This window comes from Orbicella faveolata, unplaced genomic scaffold, assembly GCF_042242905.1.
Source record: "Orbicella faveolata isolate gen_17 unplaced genomic scaffold, um_ofav_v1 contig_46, whole genome shotgun sequence".
NCBI lineage: Eukaryota > Metazoa > Cnidaria > Anthozoa > Scleractinia > Merulinidae > Orbicella > Orbicella faveolata.
Genome location: NW_028301576.1, coordinates 12,314,703 through 12,333,546, shown reverse-complemented (window position 1 = coordinate 12,333,546; position 18,844 = coordinate 12,314,703). Strand labels below are relative to the sequence as shown.

At 42.0% G+C, this 18,844-nt stretch overlaps 1 protein-coding gene and 1 pseudogene across 2 annotated transcripts; one reads left to right on the top strand and one right to left on the bottom strand.

The window, feature by feature from the left end:
• Positions 1-7,507: 7,507 nt before the first annotated feature.
• LOC149098408 (uncharacterized) lies at positions 7,508-9,025 on the bottom strand. The gene is made up of 2 exons (XM_089276686.1): positions 8,645-9,025; positions 7,508-8,401 (listed from the first exon to the last, which is right to left on the bottom strand). The coding sequence occupies exons 1-2, from the start codon at positions 9,023-9,025 to the stop codon at positions 7,508-7,510; spliced, it is 1,275 nt and encodes a 424-aa protein (XP_089132812.1).
• Positions 9,026-12,506: 3,481 nt separating this feature from the next.
• On the top strand, positions 12,507-17,028 carry LOC149098407 (gamma-aminobutyric acid type B receptor subunit 1-like; annotated as a pseudogene). The gene is made up of 6 exons (XR_016203424.1): positions 12,507-12,710; positions 12,990-13,172; positions 13,842-13,964; positions 14,764-14,829; positions 15,118-15,341; positions 16,636-17,028. The product of XR_016203424.1 is annotated as a gamma-aminobutyric acid type B receptor subunit 1-like (transcript).
• Positions 17,029-18,844: the final 1,816 nt, after the last annotated feature.

Sequence of the window (18,844 nt, the reverse complement as noted above, 5' to 3'; positions counted from 1 at the left end):
GTGATTCTGGACCGTGCAATCAACAATAACGTGGCTGTTTCGTCGGGATGCCAGATGACCTGTTACATAACTGGGACAATTAATGTTCACGAACAGAACTTTTGAATCGCGTTGGCTTGGGGTTGTTTACTGTGGGAACAGCTTTATTTCATGTGCTACATTTGTCCTGGGATGTTTGATTAGTTCCAGTGGAGACAAATAATTCAGTTAGCCTCAGCTCTTACGCAGTCGGGATTTTCATCTGATCGAAGGAATTTCAATGTGACATAATTTAAATATGTAATTGCAGAGAGTTCTGTCCGAGAACTGGAACTTCGTAAAACTGTTGTATGATTGACTGATTGTTCCTTATTCATCCAAGAATTTCGTGCATATACAGAAAGCGAATGTTTACCCACCTTAATAATAAATGGCGCGTCATCAATAAATACGGCAGCGAGTGTCTGAAAAACACTAAGACCTAAGGGCTAAGACTCCCTCCGAATCTCAAAAACAAGTCAAAATTCGCCAAAAAAACAACACCCGCTAAGAGTAATTACACTACGCCGCACAAAAATACTCAACTTTTTGCCAGTGGAACCTAGTCTACACGCCAAGTAGAAACCACCTGACTAACGCTTTGCTCTCGTGGACAAATAAATAAATAACCAAATAAATATCGCTGGCGTTGACATGCATTCCGCTTTTGCTGTTGAATATTTTTATGCTTTAAAAAAGTTGGGTCACCGTACCAGTTTCTGAGATGTTAACTTCGTGGATAAGGTATTTTAGCGCGCGGTCTAAGCGCAAATTAAAATCTCGACTTTACAAGATCGCCCCTTGCGCATGTGAAGGCAGTCCGCTGATCAGTGAAGCCCGCAATTTCATGCGAATAAACGCGATTTGTCCGCGAATAGTGTTTTCTTTTTCGCTGTTTTTGTTAGCAGCATAAGCGGTAAAAGAACAGTACCATGAATACCCGGAGGTGAGACTAGCCAAGTACAAAGAACGAAGAAAACCTGAAGAGTAGTTTTTTTCCTGCTGTTTTTTAGATTGTTGGCAGCCGCGATCGATCGCAACATCAACACCACAATTTTCGTTTACGTTCCGGTTCAGCGCTTTAAACGGATCACGGAAGTGATGTTTTCCTTTGAAATTACCTGAACGATGGATGTTTTCGAAATTAAAAATAACTGATAACGCAAACATGTTAATTAAGCTTGGCGAACCCTCGAGTGATCACATGATGCCTCGCGCTGAAGTGCGCGCTAGAGCCCTGGCGACTCATGGAAATATCACTGTTTTGAGGCACCTAATATATCACAGAAGACGTCAAAATGTGGTAAGAACGTCAGTGACACACTCGGCTATCGCCTCGTGTGCCACTTTTTGGTTTTTTCCATATTTTGTGATCCATTATTCAACAGACACAGGGCAACATGGAATCTATTCTTTAGATAGAGAAGGATGAGAGATCCAGATTCACGGATTTCCAATAGAACACACTTGACTGGCTACTAAATATGGGTTATTGACCAGGTGTAAATATTCAGCCATTCTGACCGAACAAGCATGGTTAATAAAGGATTTATTATATGGCTTTCGGGGAATTTATTCTGTGGGATACAGCATGTAGTCTCGAGAGGGCGGGATAGCGCCATCTTGCCTGTTCGGGTAGCCAATCACAGCGAAGGATTTAGTTCATCTTACCCGCTCACGGAGTTAGCCATGTAAAAATGGCTGGTATTGCACGAGAAGCTGGACCAATCAGATTGCCGCATTTGCATCTCTATACTAGTAGAATTCTACAACACAACTAACAACAGCACTTTGACCACGTCCAGCTCGTGACCTGAACATCACGATGGGGATTGCTTACTACTAAACTTTGATAGCGAGTACTTTACATCTCTTTCTCCCCCCCCCCCCCCCCCCGCCCCCTCCTCAAACCATCCCTTTTAATTTTAGAGACCAGTACAAAAATATATGAGTAAAAACTAGATATTGACTAAAAATTGCTCTCTCTTTGATACCCTGTAATACTGGTTCCTTTCAGTCAACCTGAGCCCACGCATCTTTTTCTCCTTCTCATTACGCTGCAGTTTCCCTAACATGTGGCATTTTTCAGGAGTTCCTTCCTGGCTATCTACAGCTTAACTGTTGCCATACTTGCTTGTGATGACCACGAAGGTGCTTGGGTCGGAATAGAATTTGTTTTTCTTTCTCACTGAACAAGCACTTTTTTCCATGGGAGTTCCTCGCACTGAGTAGGGAGCGCTCTTCTCATAAATCTAGCATCTGCAAATATTTTTCTGTGGCTTCACTGCTTACTCTTTTCGCCATACACCTCAAGACAAAGGCCCCCGGGAGAGAGGTTATCATTGTATCCGGGTAAATGAACAAAAACCTCAGATGCTGTAAGCCATACAAAAAGCAAGTGGACTGGAATAACTTCTCCAACAAACTTGAAAATAGGGAGGGTCTATTATAATCTGGCGGGTACATTCACATTTATCTGGCGGTTAGTGATTAAGAAATTATCGTGCGGTTGCGGGAAATCATAAATTTAGTTTGCGGTTTTCGTTATTTATTGCGTTTTTTTGAGGGGGTCATTCAAACAACCGGAGCTCTCTGTGTTTGTGAGCAGCCCAGTAGACGTCAAACTTTTTGTTCGCTAATTTTCTTTCTTTAGAGGCAATTTGTGATCTTCTTGTCTGTGAGGAGAATTACGATTATATTGAGCGAACATGTCGTAAAGAAGTTATTCCGTGCTGTTAACAGATAGGTTATGATAATAATCGTCCTACCAGTGGGGTGGTTTCGGTTTTTAGGAGAAAAAGAAAGCGGTCCGTGGTTTCGAATGAACAAAATATGGCGGTTTCTGTAAGACCCTCAATAGTCCCCTCAGTAACACAGCAGTCAAACGTCGGGCATGCGCAGATGGGTACATTTTTTGGTAGCCGCGCGCAGATTTCCCGCGCAAAACATGGGAAACAACCGGTGTCACGCAAAATTTACGCAAAAAAATTGAAAGTTCATAGAAATCTGTAAAAGGAAAAGAAAGTAGGTAAAAGGAAAACTTAAGACTTTTCAGACACAAAGTTTATTAAGTTACCGGTGTTCTGTTGATTTACCATTTTGTTTTTAGCTTTACCAAAAAAGGTTTATAAGTCTTGAAAACCCGTGTCATGCTGCGAGCCGACAGCGTAGTATATTTTTATTTGTTTTTATTTATCCGTACGGTGCGTGACGCCGGAAACGGACGAAAAACGGTGTGTAAAAGAAGGAAAAATGGGAGAAGAAAAACACAATTGCAATGATTCGGCTTCGCTCAGACGAGCTGGAAAAATTTTGGCAAGGACTGTGGGGATTCCATCCGGATCCTGAATTTGTCTCAAGCACAGCAACGAGATGAATCGAAACGACAAACTATGTTCATGTCCATCGTCATGGGGGCATAGCTGGCCAAAATACCGATCCCAAACCGCCTGTACCTCTTCTTTGACCAGGTGGGAAAATCTTTTCTGCACTACAAACCTGGGAAAAACTGGTGCACTGAATGCAAAGTCGAGGCGGACAAAAAAATTCAAGGAGCACGGAAAATACACACCGCGGAAAAGAAAGACCTGCAACAAGCAGAAGTTACAACAATTTTTAAATCTTATTTCTGTAAGCTCTCGTTGTACAGACTAAAACATAAACAAATATATCAATAACGAGGAAAATGTAATTTATAAGATGCCGATGACCCACGAAAAGAACAATGTCATGAAAATATTTTGGCCGCCTTTTAGCTGCTCCATTGCTCGCACATGCGCAGATGTATGACCGCTGTGTTCCCCTCAGTAAGGTCCGCCGAAAAAAACGTCATTCTTATCGCGGACCAAAAGGATCACGGCGTCTGGGAACAAAAAAAGTCCCTTCCTAAAATCAACGTAAACACAATTTTGAAGATCAGAATGTGCTTGGCAAAATCAGACACTCGCCACTGTCACTACAATAAATGTATATGAGACAACGTATTTTTGCGATCGCCGGAAGAAGAAAATTCTAATCTTAGTCTATCTGGCTTATTTTCTCAGTTACAAAAATTCAACGGCTTTCCTTTTTATTTCTTTTTTATTGTAGTTCCACATCAGTTTTTGACCTGGAAGTCGTTTCACTAACGCTTCCGTAAGTGCGATGAATAGTACAGCGGTTATTTCCGCTCTTGTCATCGTCGTGGTGATTGGATTATTAAAGTGTAACGCCAACAAGACGAAGCTCATTGTTGCCGTGCTGGAGAGAAGGAGCACGAACAAAGCGACATCTGTCGGGATAAACCTCGCAATAGAAGCCGCCAAAAACTCTTCGGATTTGAAAGCTTTCTTCGACAAATATGAGACAGTCATAGATGGCCCTTATCACACAAAGGTACGTTTTGTAGAAGAAAACGTTTAATATCTATAAGCTGTTGACCACCCCTAAGGTCAATATGGCTCAGTTGGATATTTGCCAAGTTCTGTTATTGCGTGTTTATATGGAACAAGACGTAGGTTTTGAAGGGAGAAAGTTATGCCCTCCAGAAACCTTCGTTATTAATCACTACAAAAGGAAGCTGCTGGCATGCAACTATTAGAGATAGAAATAGAGGTAAAATATTAGGAAGAATGGAAAATTGAAAAGATTTTATGGCAGCTTGAAAACCAAATTATAAGGATTTGTATGGAAAACTACTACAGCTTCCTTCTAAGCTTTAACGTCCATAAAAAGTTCCTCTTAAAGGATATAAACCTGAACTTGAAAATTTATCATGTAAGCTTATTTGGGAATGTGTTCAGCATTTCTAAGTGATGGATTACCAATAACTAAATCAGTGTGTTCTTGCAAAACAAGTCACGTGACCAACTGTTACAAGGGGCCTACAGGCTTCCCTTCAAAACTAACATAACTTTGAAAACAAGGTTGAAGGGTTTTGTTAGTGGTTCAAAACCTTCATCTATAACTTACAACAGATGTTTATTTGATAAATTGACCAGCTCATTTATAGACAAATGGGAAAAAAACTATTGTATTTTCACCAGTATGGCAGTTCAGTTTTCACGGAATGGAACGTGATTAATTTCACATCTTTGAAACTCTAAATGTCAAGGTAATTCCTATGTGCGTTTAAAATATGTCAAAGGTGTTCTAAGAATAGAAAAACTACATTTATGACAGACAATGCCACCCAAAGACAACACAATAAGTTGAGTGTATTATCAAAATCTGTTCCTCAACAGGGGGTCCCAAGCAACGCTATTTTTTTTTCTACCTATGCGTTGAAAGATAATACACAGTACAATGGATCACGCCCGTTGATTCTGCTCGGTCCTAACACACCCGACAAAGCCTCCTCGGTATTGAATGTGGTACGATATTACGGGAAACTTATGGTAAGAAATGAAATGACCAAGATTATAGTAACGGAGTAGTGATCTCTATCTATAGAGCATAGATATTAGTCCCAAAACCTTTTCTCCATTCCGAAGCTGTTTCAGCGTTTCAAGTTCCAGCTTGAGCCACGCACATCCGAGTTGACCGAGTATCATAATAATAATAATAATAATAATAATAATATTTAGTGAGGGAATCCAACTCACCAAAGGCGGTTTTCCGTGGAACCCTCCTAAATAAAAATCACCTAAAAATGACATAAATAAGAGTTACCTAATATCTAATATCTTAATAATATCTTACCAAAAAAGATACTAATAAGATACTAACATCTTCAAATCCAAATCTTCATATCCAAAGAAGATACTAATATCTTATCAAAAAAGAGCCCAGGTTCTAGTATGGTCGTGACGTCCCTTCAAGAATGACATTTTTAAAGCAAAATGAATTTTCTGCTGAATCTACATGTTAAACGCGTACCCTGGAACCATTTAAGACCTTTGCAGACAACAGTAATTCTCCATTTAATCAGTTAACCTACAATCAGGCTTTTTCTCAGGCGAACGGGCTAAGGGCAAACAAAAACGCCAGATGCATTCATCGTCTGCCGCCCCTTGGCTGCATACCTGTCATACGATAAATGTGAGCCAATCAGATTTCACCGGCAATTCATGCTTTTCCTTTGGGCGCTTCCGCTCACCGGGATTAATTGGCAATCGTACTCAACACGCCACCTATTCAATGGCGTTACTTAACTTTGAGCGTTTGTCGTATTGTATTTCAGTTTCTATTACTCTCGTAGTGGTCACATTGTTTTTCTACCCCGTGCAGTTTTTCTCCCACCCATCCTCCCCTGTTTTCTGTATTTCTTAGCGATAGGGTGGGTAGCGGAGAGGTTTATTTCTCGGTTTGTAGATTCTATGATTTATCTTGTGTCTTCGGATGTAGAAATAAACTTCTCTCTTGGCCAAAAGCAAACTGTGTTGATTATGTCTTGTTGGTGGGGACAATTCGTCCGGTTGCTAGAGCGAAAGCGACAAAACGCGAGTAGTATATGGCGCTTATATGGGCCGTAACCAATCAGGCGCCGAGAAACACAATAGGCTATTGTTTGGAGAACAATGGATTCTATTGTTCTCTAAATCCAATATGGCGTCGGTTAGTTTTCAGCCAATCAGGAGACGACTTGAAAATTGAGGATGGCGGTGACCCTGAAAGTCCGACCATGTTGGAAAACAGCCCACCAGCCTCAACGGAGGACCTGGGATCGGTCTCACGGATTTCCATGGCTACACAATCGTTAAAAAATCGATAAAATACTTACAGTATATTTTCACGGATTTCCATGGCTACACAATCGTTACAAAATCGATAAAATACTTGCAGTGTCCGGCCCTAAAACGTACAGCTGCAGAAGTCCTTGCCGCTGTCCGCCATCATGAAGACTGAGAGAAATAGGTCCGAGTTCCACCTATATAGGGTACAGCCAAGCACGACAGGACTGTAACGACAAGTGGATAGACAACAGTGTCCGCAAAACAATTTATTTAATGCGCTAAGCAGCAACGACGAAAACTACAACATGGCCGACCACGTGAGCCCAATGTTACGTGATCCGCGAGACGGGAACTGAACTTGTACTTCGTGTACGCATACTCGTTACATCTCCCTTCCTAAGTCTAATAGTTCAGTAAATGCAGACAGAACGTTGATACTGATAAAAGAAAGCAATAACATCATGTTCAAATCTGCCTCAGAAAACCTTGTGCAATAAACACTGTAACCAACTGAAATGCTCTGCACATGTACATAATAAAGCCAAAGTAAAAAAGCACAAGGTGGAGTCAGTGGGTACTTGCCATTTACATGGGAAAACCGGAAATTTCAGTTGGAAATCAAATGGTTCGCGCCATTCCGTTTGGGAAGCTTCAAAAACTATGGGCTGTGATTTGGGTTGATGCTATTTTTCTGCTCTTTTAAGTCTCTCTAACTGATGCGGATATACTTTATAGCGATTCCCTCTTCCGCAATGTTCAATTTAATTGTTTAATGTTTAGGCCTGAAATTTCCAACCGGATGGTTTTTGTAAATGGTAAGCACCCAGTGTCTTATTTCAACACTCGTAATCTTTTAGCCACACTGGCGGGCGGCGATCACGCACTGGACGACCTTCAGTGTGTGGCCCAGAAACTACTAGAGATGATGGTATCATTGGCTGTGGTAGCTCAGCTGGGCTTGACTCAACCAGTTCAGTAGGATCCGTCAGCTCGAGGTTTGTCTCCACTGACTCTGGTAACTCCTCGGGTGTTGCTCTGAGCCATTTGCGGTTCCGACGATAATGCTTTCTATTCACCTCAACCAAGTAGGAACGGGCCCCCTCCTCTCCAATGACGCGCCCCAGTGACCATTCCTTCTCGCGTGGTAATCGCATTCTAATGGCATCATCGTCGTGCAATTTTGGCAGTTCATGCGAGTGGCGATCATAGTAGTGTTTCTGTTTCTGCCTCCTGATCTTGATCTTTTCGGGGACATCAGTTATCACCTCTGGAGTTAACAATGTCTTGGCTACTGGGAGACGGGTGCGTGTTCGCCTACGATATAGTAACTGAACAGAAGCATTCATACCCTCAGTTGGTGTGTTGCGCCACTCAAGTAACGCCAGCAGAGGATCACGCTTATCAGCTCGGGCTTTGGTCAGCAATGATTTGCAGGTCTTAACTGCATTTTCAACACGACCATTACTTTGTGCGTGATAAGGGCTTGATGTGACGTGGTGAAAGTCCCATTCCTCACTGAAGGTCTTGAAGTCTTCACTGTTGAAGGGAGGCCCATTGTCACTGATGACGGTCACAGGAATACCATGCCTGGAAAACCACGCCTTTAGAACGGTGATCACACGGGTGCTGGTGGTGCTACTCATATCTTGCACCTCAAAATAACCAGAGTAGTAATCAACGGCTATCAAAAATGACTGCCCGTCCAGCACAAAAAGATCAACTCCAACTTTCTCCCAAGGCAAATTAGGCACATCATGAGGCTTTAATGGCTATTTACATTGTTAGGGCTGATAACGGTTACAAATTCCACACCTTGACAGGTGATCTTTGAGCTGGGCTGTGATCCCAGGCTAGTAAACAGTGTCGCGGGCACGACGCAATATTCCTTCCATTCCAATATGTGATTCATGCAGGCTCTTTACAACGCCAGGACGCTCTTTAAATGGTATCACAAGGCGATGATCCTTGTATACCATTCCATCTTCTGGGGTCAGCTCATCACGGCTGTTCCAATACAGCTCAATTACTTGCCTCCGACGCCTGTCATATTTGTGAGCTTCTGCTAGGGTCTCTGGCCAACCTTCATGGATAACATCAGATAGAATCTCCAATTCTTCGTCCTTGGCAGTCTTCTCACGCAGCTTTTCCAGACGAGTAGGGGAGAAACTTAGATCTTCATGTTTAATCTGTTCTAACTCAAAAGCAAACAGTTGTTCTCTGCTAGAACGGACGTCACTGTCCTGGGTCTGACACTCATTTTCCAAGTATGCACGACTTAATGTGTCAGCCAAGAACATGGTCTCTCCTTTCTTGTATTCCACTTGGATGTCATAGTTCTGCAGGCGGAGGCGCATGCGTTGGAGGCGTTTTGGCGAACTGTGGATGGGCTTCCTGAATATCGTTTCCAGCGGCTTGTGGTCTGACTACACAATTTCATTGCTCCTTCCAAAGATGTACTGATCACATTTTTCACACGCATAAACTATGGCGAGTAGCTCTTTTTCAATCTGAGCATAGTTTTGTTCAGTTTGAATCATCACACGAGAGCTGTAAGCCACTGGGCGCTCCTCTTGTAACAGAGCTGCGCCAAGTCCGCTTTGAGAAGCGTCGCATTGAACGACCACTGGCTTATTCATGTCATAGTAGGCAAGTACAGGTGCAGATACAATCATTTCCTTGACACGGGCCACAGAATCTGCATGACCTTTCAGCCAACACCACTCAGCATCCTTTTCAGTGAGTCTTCTTAGGACCTCTGTTTCTTCGGATAGACGTGGGAGGAACTTTGCCAAGTAGTTCACCATGCCAAGAAACCTACGTAAGGACTGAACATCACTGGGGTTTGGTATTCCCACAATCGCCTCTACCTTGAGTGGATCTGGTTTCAGTCCCTCGGGGGTTAGAACGTGTCCGATGAAAGGAACTTCTTGCTATCTCAGTCGAGCTTTCTTCTTATTCAACTTCAGGTTTCTCTCTCGGCAGCGCTCCAGGAAGGCACACACATTCCGGTCATGATCTACCTGCCACTCAGCAGGTGTGTTACCAAATCCAACGATCACAAAATCATCTGCAATGACCTCTACTCCTTTAAGCCCCTCAATGTGCTCTCGCATTTTGCGCTGCCAAACTTCCGGTGCACTATTGATGCCTAATGGTATTCGCTTCCAACGGTAACGCCCGAACGGGGTGTTAAATGTTGTTAAAGTACTAGACTCATCATCAAGTTCTACTTGCCAGAAACCATCACTGGCATCAAAAACACTCAAGAGTTTCGCCCCATTCAGCCTAGTTGCAATTTCTTCAATTGTGGGCATCGGGAAGTGTTCACGCTTTATGACAAGATTCAGATCTCTGGGATCTAAACAGATTCGTAACTTGGTTTCCCCCTCAGCTTCAGTGGATGGCTTGCTCACTACTAGCATACTTGACACCCAGTCAGTAGGTTGGTCGACTTGTTCGATTATGTTGGCAGCGGCCATTTCTTCAAATTTCCTCTGAACCTCGCTCAGTCATCGCAACAGGTACACGCCGCAGAGGATGTACTACAGGTCTGATGGACTCGCCTGTTACGATGTGGTATTGTCCGTCCAACTTTCCAAGGCCTTCAAATACATCGTCATACTCTTCCAGCAATGGTTCTATGTCTGTCTTCAGTACATTGACGCGTGGATCTCGGTCGCTGTCAAGAATCTTTATCAACTTCATTTCCAACATTGTCTGCGTGGACAGTATGGGCTCATACCCATGGTCCCTGACTACATTGACTTCTATTTTGTGTGCGTTTCCTTTGCGGGAGACATACACTGAGGCTTTGCCCTCGATGGATTGCTCATCTCCATTAGCTAAAACCATGACTGACTTTCCGCGTGCATTGAGGAATTTCAAGTGTAAATCGCCTGTCGCCCTCTTGTAGACATCCAAGGGCAAAAGATTGCATTCAGCCCCAGTGTCCATCAAGAAAGTCACATCATGACCTGAAAGGGCCTTAGACTCCTTTGATACAGTGAGGGTCACCATCTCACGACCTCCGTTACCAACGCCTGCAGCACTTAAATAGAATCGCTCTTGGACAGTAGACACCTTGCTTTTTGCTGGGCACTTGACAACAAAATGAGGACAGCTGCGTCTTTCGTGGTTCCGACCACAGAATATGCAGTCCTTGATCCAATCACCGCTGACAGATGGGAGATTTTCTGACTGCTCTTTCTCTTTCTCTTTCTCTTTCACAGCACTCAATCCGGACTCAGCAGACATAACTTTCATTTGCACGGCCGTACTCTCGGCAGCACGAGCGATATCTATGGCTTTCTCAAGGGTCAATTTCTTCTCGTTGAGCAAATTTTCACGTACCTTGGCAGTTTTGGTACCTGGCACCAGTCGATCCCGGAGAAGCTGATCGGGTGTGATTGACTCGACATCACAATTTGCTGCAATTTGGCGAAGCTCCGTCAAATATTGGTCAACAGTTTCAGATTCCCGCTGATCCCACGTAAAGAAAAGAAAACGTTCGTAAATAGTGTTTTCCCTGGGAATGCAATACTCTTCAAACTTGCTTACAACCGGAGCGATTTTCTTCGCCTCGTCTGGCGAGGCCCATGTAAAAGTACGAAACACCTTGTTCGCTTCTTTTCCAATTACTGCCAAAAGGGTCGCTACTTGGCGCGCTTCTTCCTCTTTATCTAGCTTCGTAGCCAACCTGTAATTATTCCAAGCAGAGACCCAAGTTCGCCAATTGGACGCTGTGGAACCATCGTTCAGCTCGAGTATGTCAGGAGGAGATATTTGGAAATTCGCCATTGTTGTCAAACTTGAAATCGGACTTGTCGAAGGAAGCTGTTCGCTATCTTCACCACTGCGTTCGCTCATAAGTTCGGCGACTTCTGCCACAAATCATTCAGTTTTCTTGTAGTGTGGATTCGGGAAACTTCTGACACCATGTAACGACAAGTGGATAGACAACAGTGTCCACAAAACAACTTATTTAATGTACTAAGCAGCAACGACGAAAATTACAACATGGCTGACCACGTGAGCCCACTGTCACGTGATCCGCGAGGCGGGAACTGGACTTGTACTTCGTGTACGCATACTCGTTACCAGGACGATGACGTCATCGGGAACCAATCGGAGAAGACGGCGATGTCAGCATACATAATGAGATACTTACCGGCTTCCCAGTACCCCTCTCTTAAGGAGAGTATTAATCCTTCAGATCTCTGCGTGATGTCATAACGTTAGGGATTACCCCTTACATAAAACAAAATAAACAGAATTAATAATAAAAGACTTACCAATTTCTTAAAGTCTTCCATGTGATTGGTCGTTGATTTACTCCATCAATAATCGAAAGCGAGATGACAACACTGTTTTCCGTGCTTTCTTTCTCATTTATAGAAGCCTTGAGGGTTCAGCCACGTTGTTCTCCAAATCCAAGATGGCGCCGGTTAGTTTTCCCCCAATCAGAAACTGATCAAAATTCTTGTTTTTCGGCCATTTCAATTTCAGGAGAAAAAGAAAACAAACAGCGGTTACAAACATAACAAACGGGCTTCGCATGGTATATTAAACTTGAAGTTTCGTATGCTACAACATATATCTTCAAAAGTGACGCTTACAAAATATGACAAGATTTAAAAAGACTAAAACTAAAGCGAGGTATTGGTAACTAGCTAGACGACAATGAACAAAAGAAATTACATCCGGTGTGAAATAATAAAGAAAGAGTTTTTCCTACCGACGTTTTCATTTAGGGCGGGTTTTAAGTCCCGTATTAATAATGTTTCCTTGATTTTACACTGTAAATCACATTGACCACTTGCTACTGTGAATCTCAAAATGGTCCCATTTGATGTTGTGACTGGTAGAAGTCGAATGATCAGTAACAGCGGAGGCGTGACCAACTTGAGTGAGAACTTTGAAGTGCTCCGTCTTTCTGTCATGCAATCTTCTTTTGGTTTTACCCATGTAGAAAACATTACAATCCCAGCAACTGGCTTTGCAGACAATCTTCCATTTCTGCGGGCGGTTGAAACGATCTTTGTAAGGAAAGAAAGACTTAATTCTGCGAGTGTTCTGAAAAATAACCTACGGTTAACAATTAAAATTTTCACCAAATTGAAGGGATTAGTTTTTAAAGTAATTAAAGTGTTAAAAGGCTGCACTAAAGTACACCAAAAAAGAAGCAAAACAAGGATGGCTAGGAATGAGGAATCTAGCTTAAAACAGTCAGAGTTGTGTCTTGGATTAACCATGTAGTTGCTAACAATCAACAAACGTTAATTAATTAACTTTAATTACTAACCATCTTTTATTTCTTTTCAACAGGTGACATACCTAACAACTACTTCTGAAGAGAGCGAACTCGAAGATAGTTTCGGATTTACCTTTGCGCCAACAGCGTTCACATTCAATACTGCAAACTTTCGACTGATGGACTACTTCAAGTGGAAGAGAGCCGCGATCGTGTATGATTTCCTGGATACAGGAGGACTTTATGTGAAGGTGGGGCCTAAAATACATTAAGCATCAGTTAATAAACCTAATAATAATAGTTCGTTTATTACGAATTATATAATTTCAAAGTATTAATAGGTGAAATAAATAAATAACTAAATAATTTGGTGGTAGACGTAGATTGATATATTATGATTTTGTCTTAAGTAGTGATCATGACTCTTTTTAATCTTAAGCCTAATATTCTTTACAGTTCCGCTTATTCTGTTTCAGCACGGTCTTACCAGACATTTTTGATATTCACTCCTTGAATGTCATTCATCGAGTGAATATCGTGTTTCCATCGTTCACTTCGAATACTAGATTTCATTTACATGTAATACTCGACGCCATCCTCTCCCTTAACTCGCTACTCTTGTGCTAAAGCTTTGAAACTAACCTTCTGAGTTTGATTGTTTAGATTGCTGTAATTGGGTCAGTGTTAAATTAGCCCGCTGTGTCATTTTAAAGTATAATTACAGGATAATTACCTAACTCGGTTCGATAGGTATACGGAGCAACAATGGCCGAGCGGGATGAACAGCAATTCATACAAAGCAGGAGCTATATATATGTCATAGAAATAACGCAATGGAATAACAAATTCGTTTAATTCATGGTGTTCTTAAACTTCACTCAGAATAGTAATTGCGAATTGTTCTTCATATCAACTTTCAGGTAGTGGGTGATCTTATAAACCATCCGGATTTAGATATCATCGGATTTGAAGCAATTAATACAGGTTTGCTGAGACACCAAAATATAAAAGAGGACATCAAAATAAAGCTTAACAAACTGAAGGTAATAATTCACCCTCAAGACTAATCCCGCACACAGGCCTAACGTAGTTCATCTTGGGTATTAGATCACTCCCGGTTTCGGAAATCCTAGGATCGGGAGAGACTAGAAATAGCCAGTCCTGTAACACAGATTTTGCTCTCGTGGACCGCCAAAGCAGCTCCTGGTACCATTATACGCGAAAGAACTGGGTACCATTGCTAAAATTAATCTGAGAGGGATTACCTTGAAAATAAAACCTATTTTATTATATTTTTTCATCCTCTCTTGCCTCGCTTGAAACCACTTAACTAAACTGAAGTAAATCAACTTTGTTTAACAAGGAGAGCACACGAAAGTCTAGCGACTGACAAACCTGGACTGCTCCTGCACTGGACTCGAGACCAAGCGGGTCAGGCTAGAGCCCTTGCCAGGTCATTGCTTTGTGTTTTGGGCAAGATATTCTTATCTTACAGTACCTCTTGAGGGGCATGAATGGTTACCGACCAATGTAATGCTAGGGCTAGCCCCAGCCCTGCGATGGACTAGCATCCCATCCAGGGAAGAAGAGAGTAGAAATACCCCTGGTTGCTTACCGAAATCCGGGATAAGCCTTAGCGATATGGACCACTTAGCCCATCATACTTTACCTTTACCAGTGAATCAATCAATCAATCAATCAATCAATCAATCAATCAATTTATTTATGTCAAAACCCTTGACAATAAGAAGGAGTATAAGAAAATGCGTAACATAAAGTTATCTACTTCCACTATTTTTCGTGAAAAAATAGTAATGAATTTTAATATGGACTGTTAACTAGGAATTGGACGCTAAAATATTTCTGGGCGAATTCAATAAGAGGGGAGCTAGTCTCGTGCTTTGTGAGGTGAGTTTTTTTTTAACAGTGTAACTTTAACTTGTCTAGTTATTACCGTCCAACCCTAAAAAGTAAATTAAATGTCAATGCTTTTTTCAGTAACCATGGAGTGATTCGAGAACCGTGGAAACAAAATATAAAAATCAAGTCCAGTGCAAATAGTTTTTGGCTGAAAGTTATCGGAAATAGAATTATAGTATCTTTCACTCAGCTATATTTTGGGCGTCTAGGCATTATCATGTATTTTTGCATTTGTGATTAGCTTAAAAACGATGTTGAAACAGGCGTCAATTACAGGTGTTCAAGATGGACTTGTATGGACCGGAGTTTGTTTGGATCTTGCATCCGGATGCCGGAACCATAGAAGACTGGTATAGCATTGCTGAAAACGAGATAAAAACGAATAACAAGACCGAAACTTGTACAAAGAACAGTACCAAAAAGCTGCTGATGGAGCCTTCATATTCGAGAAGAATATCTTATATCGATCTGATGAAAATACAACTACTGCTTCCGGTCTGGTAAGAAGCATGTGTCGACACTTTGTGAGGGATAAACAACAATATCATTCATGCTAGGTTTAAGGAGATAATAATTCTTAGGCCCCGTCCACACGTATCCGGATATTTTTTTTCTTTCGGTATTCAAAAATTTCCCCGTCCACAGTGGCGTATTCAAATCGAATTCGCATGTCCACACGCATCCAATGGTATCCGGATTCACTCTAGAGAAACGAGGCCTACACGTTGTGCCGCCATATTGGTTAATTGTTCGGTAGGAGACTGGGCACGATTTTGCTACGTCATCGGATTTTCACCGTCCACTCGTTATCGGATTCATTGCGGGTTTATGTTTTTCCACTCTGGGCCGGGTTGTTCGAAAGCCGGTTAACGCTGACCCAGGATTAAAAGTTAACCGAAGTATTAATTTTTCTTGAATAAAAATGTTTACTGCTTACGTTTTGTGTAGTTTGAGCTTAGTCAAGCTCAAAACTGAAGGATAAACAGCATAAACAGAAAACATCACCGAAAAGTTACGAGAGGGGATTGAAAAATATCCGGATTCGCTGCCGAATTCGGCGGATGCGAGTGGACGGAAGCCGGATCCGGAAAGAAAAAGTTGCCGATTCAAAAATGTCCGGATACGTGTTGACGGCGCCTTGGTACGAAAAGTGCCCGCATTATTTAAAGACGGCTCTGTGATTAGGCGGAGAACACCGCTTCAGATTGCAAACTAAGAATTAAAAGCATTTAGTTTAGGAAAGGAATACCTCTTAGCTTAGGCAGGGAAAACCGTGCGGCAAACTTCCGATCAATAGCGATTAAAAAAAAATATTTCAATTTTCAAGCTATACTCAATGATTTGTTAATTAACAGAGAATGTATGCGGAACACTATTACGCGCAATGCGTAAACACGTTGCAGGTAACTGCTAATTTCTTGGTTATTTTTAATACAAACCAAACACTAATGTTTGGTTGTAGTGCCAGACATTCAGAAATATTTTTCACCTAATAATATACATGAAAAATTACTCGTCTCTGATTGGCTGAGAGCAGTGCAGTTCAAGTGTAACACCAGTGCAAATTACACATCGAAATTATGGATTATGATTGGCTGAAAGACTACAGATTTTCCCGTAAAGACCTCACTCTCGGTTAATAAGTAGTTAATTATGTATGACTGAGAAAATTCCGAATGTCCACTCGTTCATTTGCACTGTAATGCAAATTGATCATTCGCGTTATACTGTTTTGCTCTCAGGCAATCACAATGAAGTAATCTTCTTAGTCATATTGTGTAATTTTTTTTTCAGACATTGAGGGAAGTCTTCAGTAAATCAGAAGTGAAAAAACTCAGCGACGACTCAGACAAGATCGAAATGGCAACAGCATTTGATACGATGTGGGCCATCATACTAGCCTTGAAAGAAGCTAGCACCGCATTGCAAACAGCCGATAAGCCACTGAAGTATAATGTGGAAGAAATATTTGGTAGTTCCGCGGTAACTAGGACTATAGAATCAAAGCTCCGTAATGTGAGCTTTGAAGGTCTTACGGTAATTGCTTAATTATTTGCTTTTCTAATCCTCTGGTTCCCATAGCGGAGCGGCGGCGGAGAAGTGTTAGGTGATGACTCAAACAGTGACTGTGAAAATGACCAGCATTTTAAAGCGAGTTAGGTGTGTAGGCCCGGGGGGACTCCCATATAAAAAGGAGGGGGTTGCTCGTCGGAAATTTTGAAAACAACCCCTAAGAGGTACCAAGATCCTGTTTTGTGGGGGTGCACGTGGCTTGAAATGTTTTTCATCCCCAAGAGGTACCAATTGTAAAACAACACATTACCTCCTGTTAATTTTTTTTCGGTTCAGTGCCCTAAATGGTACTGCAAAAGCTCCCGCTGTTGACCTTTTGATGCTGGACACCATAGAGAAGTACCAAAACCGCTTTTTAACTCCTAAAAGGTACTACGAGCAGCCCCGTGTTATTTTTATTTGAGAGTTCCGCTAGACCACCACGCGGTGTATAGGACGGTACTCGCCAAATTCCAGCATGCAAAGGTCACACCAGCGACTTCACATTTACCCTGGGGGTATTCCCTTATATGGGCTATATAGGCTATATAGGTATACGCGGCCCCAAAGGGTAGGGTTTTTCAGCCGTTTTGATCATAAATAGGGTGTCGGATTTGGCCATTTTGTTCATAAATAGGGTATGGCTCTTGCACTCTAATCTTAATTATTTTGTTCTCAAATTAACTATGTTTTTTAGAGGAAGCTACTTTTTCATCATTATCGATAAGACCATCAACAAAAGCCTTCATAAATTATGTTTGGGGCAACTGTGCCAGCCACAACGGTCATAAATAGGATATTGGAGTTTTGGTCAGGTCATAAATGGGGCAGGAAAAATAGCAGATTTTGGTCATGAATAGGGTAAGGAAGGGTTTTGAAAAGCGGGCCGCAGACCCTACACATTATTTGTGGGAGTAGCTCCACAGGACACCCTAACCCCATAGATAACGGTTTCTTTTTGTGTGTTTTTAGGGTCCGATATCGTTTACTGCCAATGAGCAGAGGGAAGGAATAATAGTAGTGAAACAGTTCCAAGGTACATAGCTTTCTTGATGGAATGTTTTTATCTCAGAATGGATCCAATTCGGTTTCTAGCTCATTCATTAGACTGGCTTTGAGTTGACTGTGGAAGGCGCGGTAGCCTGGTGGTCAGCGCGCTCAGTATACTCCTGATCGAGCGGTCTGGGTTCGAGCCCTAACCAGGGTCATTGTGATGTTTCTTAGACAAAACACGACTCTCACACAACCTCATTCCCAGGCTCTCGATCCTCTGCCTCCCTTGGCCGTTGGAAGAAGAGAGAGCCTGGGAACGAGGTTGACGCTTAGAGTGCCCTGCATCACCATTTGGAGTACAATGAATTTAATAATGAAGGTAACCCTGCGATGGACTAGAATCCCAGCCAGGGGAGTAGAAATACTTCTAGTCGCTCAATGCTACGGAAACCGGGATAAGCCCTAATGGCCTGGGCTGCTTTACCTTTTTACATTGACTGAAAGTAATGTATTAATTTGGTGTTCATTTACTGTGAAAAATGTGTTGCTGATCTATGTGCGATATGTGCAGTTGTCTCGTATAAATTAACAGTAAATTCCTTTACTTGTCCTTTGCATTTCTGGAGTTTTAAATGGTCAGCAAAACTCCAGCTACATGCTATAACCAGTCATATCCAGGAGTCCATCACCAGGAGCGAGCAACTACCCCATATTCCTGTCTTTAATTTAAATTTACTGCGAATTCAGACCCCCGCAGGAACCTCAGTGACCAATTACAAGCACGGACTTAAAAATAGAGGGAATTAGCGTATTTTATTGTTCTATTTTTATTTTGTCGACATGTCCACCTGAGGCCGCCATTTTCTACCTTACCGATGCGTGCTCATGTAGACCGGAACTGACCTATTTCGCGGGAAAAGAATCAGCCTAAAAATAGACCGGTCTGTAAAACTGCCGT